The sequence below is a fragment of the Neltuma alba genome, unplaced genomic scaffold (assembly GCF_004799145.2).
Source record: "Neltuma alba isolate B1F8T4 unplaced genomic scaffold, ASM479914v2 tig00011927_pilon, whole genome shotgun sequence".
NCBI lineage: Eukaryota > Viridiplantae > Streptophyta > Magnoliopsida > Fabales > Fabaceae > Neltuma > Neltuma alba.
In genome coordinates, this window is record NW_021636517.1 from 165,114 (window position 1) to 170,696 (window position 5,583).

Genomic DNA, 5,583 nt, shown 5'->3' on the forward strand with positions numbered 1-5,583 from the left:
AAACTTCCACAAGATCTCCAAGCATGTAAGAACAAACAACATGTAAATTGATAGATGCATATACTGAATTACAAAGATTATATTCCCACTAACTAATCATTTGACACAAATATTAACTGCAATAATACATAAAACAATATTTCTCTTAAGTTTTAACACACACACACCCACATGATGGATATTAAGATGACCAGATAATAAGCCAACTGAAGATAAGAGACAACTTGAAGAATTATTCATTACTAAATAACACCAAGCCACAATCAGAAGGTTTGAAGTCTCTCATCACCTTATTCTTATCACTTGGACTATTCACAATAATATAAGCTACACACACAAATATAAAACATACTGATTTTACAGATGTTTAATTAGTTAGGTACTAATTAATATTACTCTCTCCGCCAGAGATTGTGCCAACATGAAACCAATTTGTTACGAATTGAAAGGCAGAAGAAGAGAACCAAAACAAACAATATGATTGGGAAAAGGCCTCCAAAGTCGCCTATCTTCAAACTTCGCGTCTCAATGCTACTTTTATATTCGGATCTGTCAACTGTGATGGGGAAAGATATTTTCTCCCTCATCTGACGAAACATCGTCACATTTTGAGTCACTTCCAATATTGCAGTTGAAAAATTTGAGACCAAGGTAGAGTTCTTTGGGAATGCCTGAAAAATACAGCATGGTATGAACATCATCAGAGTTTTTATGAATCATATGAAATATAATGTAGGGTTATGATGTAAATTTCTTCTAAAAGTTTTTACTCAGAAATAGTATTGTCCCGAAAGTTCTTTTAGGTTTAAGATTGGCTTGGAAGTGTTAAAATAGAGCAACATCACTATTTACTATTAAAAATGTTAACGGTTATCAATGTCAGTTTTTAACGGTATGAAACAATGTTGTTATATTTTATTAAAACATTCAGGGAAACATTCAACTTTAAGAAAAAATTTTGGACAAGATTACTTCTGAACGAATATTTTTTAGACAAATTTGTATCTTATTCCTATAATATATATATTGGGATGAGAAGAAGAGTACTCACAAAGGCAAATCCACCAGCTTTGTAGATTGGTCCTGCCATTTGGCAAGAAGGGCATTGGGAAAGGAAGAGCCTGAGATAAGGAGTTTCATCAAAAATAGCATCCACTCCTCCATTTTCTTTGTCTTCATTTGATAAAGCATCCATGTACTCTTCACGACTTGTAAAATTCCTTAACTGATCATCCTTCAATCCTAATTGGTGAGTAAGAAACACTCTCATCCAGGAATCCGTTTGATATCCCACTTTCCGATTGCTCCTTCTAATCTCTTGCACGTCCTTCCATGGAGGTGGCTTTGGGTTTGTCCTATCTGTTAAAATTGATGTCAAATTTGCTGTATAAACTTGCAGCGCTATGGTCAATATAAACATGATCACTATCACCAGCCATTTAGATGTGCCACTTTTCAAAAACCCAACATCTGCAATCACCACACACAGAACATTTATAATACACAGTGTCAAATAGATCAGTAAGAGCAACAAGTTGATACAATTAAGAGCAGTATTAAGAAAACCATCAATTACTTCATAGATTTTACCAAATCGTTTGTAAATAGAAACATAAAGAACTTTTACAAAGTGACCTATAAATACAAAGAAAGAGAGTAGTGTATATATATATACATAATCAATAGTGCACGACAAAAGAGAACTTACCACTCATGTAAATAAGGAAGGGATTGCGGACAAAGTCTTGGGATTTGCTTCCTCCAGCATCATCCTCTGTTTTATTTTCGGATTTGCTTCCTCTGACATCATCCTCTGTTTTATTTTCAGCTTTGCTTTCTGTGACATCATCCTCTGTGTTTTCTTTGGATTTGCTTCCTTCGACATTTTCCTCTGTTTTATTTGCAGATTTGCTTCCTCTAACATCATCCTTTGTTTTAATTTCGGATTTGCTTCCCGTGACATCATCCTCCGTTTTCTTTTCTTTTTGTTTTTCCAATATAATTACAAAAACAGTTGCAGCCACAAGAATCATAACAAGAATGAACCAAAGTAACCAATCAAAAGGTCTGAAGAGGATCCACATGCTTTTGGAGTCAGACCTCACCTTTACCACCATGGACACACTTGAATCTAAATACGGCATTGTGAAATCAACACAATTTGTGCGACTCACTACAATTGTAATGTCTCCAATTATAACATCAACATCAACTTTCTGCAATATTTTCATACAAGGATTAAGTGTTGGAAATGAATCCCTATATATATATATATATATATATATATATATAAAACTTGTGTGTGTTTGTGGCCTGCATGCTCACTGATGAAATCAGTTATCAAGTGGAAAGATCAAGACAATTAATATCTCTCAATCACTTGTAATATACATGAATTATGGTATATGTGATCAGACTAATTTCAGGGGGAAATTTTCCAACTTTTGTTTGCCCCCCATATGATTTTTATTTCTTGAGTGTATCCAAGCTTCAGGGGGAATTAAATCATCAATGATAATATACAAATACATGCCTGACTTCCCTTTACTAGAAACTGAGAAATAGAAAAGCCGATCAAGTTAAAGCAACAGAAATGAATGAAAACTTGCCTTGTCTGCGAATTGGCAGAGAAGATCATCATAGCTGAAGGGAGTCAGCTCTCCACCACTGTTGTTCAAAGGCACAAACTCATAACGTAAAGGTAATGGCAAGAGGCCAACCACTTGCTCAAATACATCAACAGCAAAGCCAGCAACTGATACATGTTGCCCTTCTACACTCCCATTAACATCAACAAATTCAGTAAAATGCGTCTTTGGGACCCCAACTTTCAACTTGGGTGGTATCTCCTTTGTGTTACCCGGCCATATTGGTTCACCACGTACACTTTGCATTCGAACAAGTCCTTTTTCGGGGCTCCAATTTCCAATTGTCCTTTCTTTTTGGCCTTGCACATTGTATACCACAACATGTGATTGTTCTAGTTGTTCTTGCCTCAAATTGAAATTCCCTGACAAGCCAACGAAATCAGTATCCAGAATTGCTCCGCGAAGTTCTGGGCCTGTTTCGTTGCGAAGATCAGCTCCACTTTCATTAAAACTGACTAAGCCGGCCTTCTCTACGGCTCTGGCCAATGCTGTGATAGTGTCATAAGCCCACAAGCCATTTAGAGAAAGAGTTTTATCGTACTCAGACTTTAATTTTCTAACTAAGGAAAGGCGCTTAGTTAAGTTGGATAACACGAATGGCCTCACACCCAACGCACCATCCATATAGCCTTTCATTCTGACATCTAAAGCTTCGGGATCCATCACAGAAGACAGGCCTTGCGTAAGTATCCAAGCGTATCCTTCGCTCATCATGTCCGCATTTTTGGCATGTTCCGCAAATATTGACCAAAGCTCCAGAGACATATGAACGACAAACACAAATGTTCGCTGGGCTTTTATCTTGTTAAGCTCACCGGCGATTTGAGAATCCGTGGAAGTTTGATTGATGACACTTATGTAAGGCATTCGAGTGTCCATGTCTTGCAGGGCATAAGAGAGGCACGGAATGAGGTCGTTGCCGAATTCTGGATCTTCATAAATGGGGATCACAGACTGCCAATCATAAGCTTCGATAATGGCTGCTATAGCTTCGAACTGAGAGCAATGGCTTCTGGTGGAGTTGGAGTGGATGAAGAATCGGGTACGAGGTGGCAACAGAGATGGACCAGATGGAGAAAACCAAATCACTGGTACATCGTTCGTCTTACCAAGTTCTACAACATACCTCGCTTGCTCTGAGTTTTGAGGTCCCAGGATTGCATGCACCTTTTTTCCATTTATCAGATTCCAAGCTGCTTAATGCCAACACTACCAAGTTAAAAAAATTAAAATGATATATAGACACAAGTGCGCGCACAACACAGAGGGAGGGAAAAAGTGATGTTATTGAGTTAGCTAGGATTTGGGCCAGGGACCATTCTAAGGGAATTGAGTTTGAGTTCCCCGCTGCAAAATAGCTCTTCTACATTATCTGTATTTGTATATATATTTTTTCTTGTATAATCAAGGGAGGGTGGTACTACTTAATACATCATTTTATTTCTCATATTTATCTATTTTTTTAATATAGTTCTTATAATAATAGTAATTCTAACCAATATACTTGATTAGCAAGAATATTTTAAAAAAGATAATATCTATTTATTACAAATAAATAACTTGACTAATTTTCTTAATTTATTTAAATTAGTCAACTAGCTGTTATATTAAGGACTATACACATAAGGAGGAAAAAGTGATGGCATTGAGTTAGCTAGAATTTGGGCGAGGGACCATTCTAAGGGAATTGAATGAGTTCCCCGCTGCAGAATCGCTCTTCTACATGATCTGTGTGTGTATATATATATTCTTGTACAATCAGGGGAGGGCGGTACTACTTAATATATCACTTTGTTTTTTATATTTATCCATTTTTTTCAATATAATCCTTGTAATAATAACAATTCTAGCCAATATATACTTGATTAGTAAAAATATTTTAAGAAAAATAACATCTATTTATTACAAATAATAACTTAACTGATTTTCTTAATCTACTCAAATTAGTCAATTAACTATTATATTAAGGACCGGAGGTAGTATTTTAGTCTTAAACATTAGAAAATGAACTTTTAATTTTAGTATAATTTGCAAATACTTTGTAAAGTTTATGCAAAAGCCAGACCAGTGTGAAGAAAAGATGCCAAGAGACTAGAAGACTACTCAACGTACAGTTGCCCTGAGTAATAAGAGTAAAAATTGATAAAGAATCCCTCTAAAATTTTAGGCTGATATAAATAATAAATAATAAATAACAAAAAATTATTTTTTCAACCTTATAATAAAATTATATTATTTTAAAGAAACGGCGGGGGATTATCTTCTTCAACGCAAAAGTTTGTAAAATTTTAAAAATGATGAAGGATATTTACGTACAGCCTAAAATTTTAGGAGACTGCAGATATGAAAAAAGTATACACTCACTTCTCTAATTTTATAAAATGTTTCTGGATATTGAATGACCTCTTTTTTGTTTTAAAAAAAAAAAAGAATCACAAGAAATGCTAAAGCAAAGCTGAGGGGGGAGGGGGTCAGGAATTCTATTTCCATAAGATGTCATGAAGAAAGAGAAGCAGGGTAGAAGAACAGAGGTGGAACTCGTAACACTTCGACAAGATCATTATAGTTTTGCAAACATCAGTAATAATTGAGGACAGGTTTTTATGGGAGATTAATTAATTACCTGCAATAGCTGCAGTGAGGAGATCGTTTCCAGAATGCCAGAAATGGAGTTGGAGCCTGGTCGCGTAGGAATCATGTGTGGAATAGAAGTCGAGGAGTCCGAGGTTGGTGCAGTTGAGGGTGATACTACCAAGTGATGAGTTCAAATCCAGAATCACTCCTACTGGTATGGTCACAGTCGCAGACTCTGTTAGGGTTACCATTAGGCATAATAAGCTCACAAATATGAGAGATTCTCTTCCCCTTCTCTCCATTTCTGCTATTCCCTTCTCTCCTCTCCTCTCACTCTTGCCGTCATTTTATACATCCTTCT

General features: G+C 35.8%; 1 protein-coding gene across 2 annotated transcripts; it reads right to left on the minus strand.

The window, feature by feature from the left end:
* Positions 1 to 207: 207 nt before the first annotated feature.
* Positions 208 to 5,583, minus strand: LOC114719635 (glutamate receptor 2.9). 2 transcript variants are annotated; one of them, XM_028905147.1, is made up of 5 exons: positions 5,272 to 5,583; positions 2,610 to 3,841; positions 1,709 to 2,216; positions 1,052 to 1,359; positions 208 to 671 (listed from the first exon to the last, which is right to left on the minus strand). In XM_028905147.1, the coding sequence occupies exons 1-5, from the start codon at positions 5,522 to 5,524 to the stop codon at positions 393 to 395; spliced, it is 2,580 nt and encodes an 859-aa protein (XP_028760980.1). In that variant the 5' UTR covers positions 5,525 to 5,583; the 3' UTR covers positions 208 to 392. The 2 variants fall into 2 exon arrangements, with proteins under 2 accessions (XP_028760980.1, XP_028760979.1); XM_028905146.1 differs by having other exon boundaries at positions 1,052 to 1,470.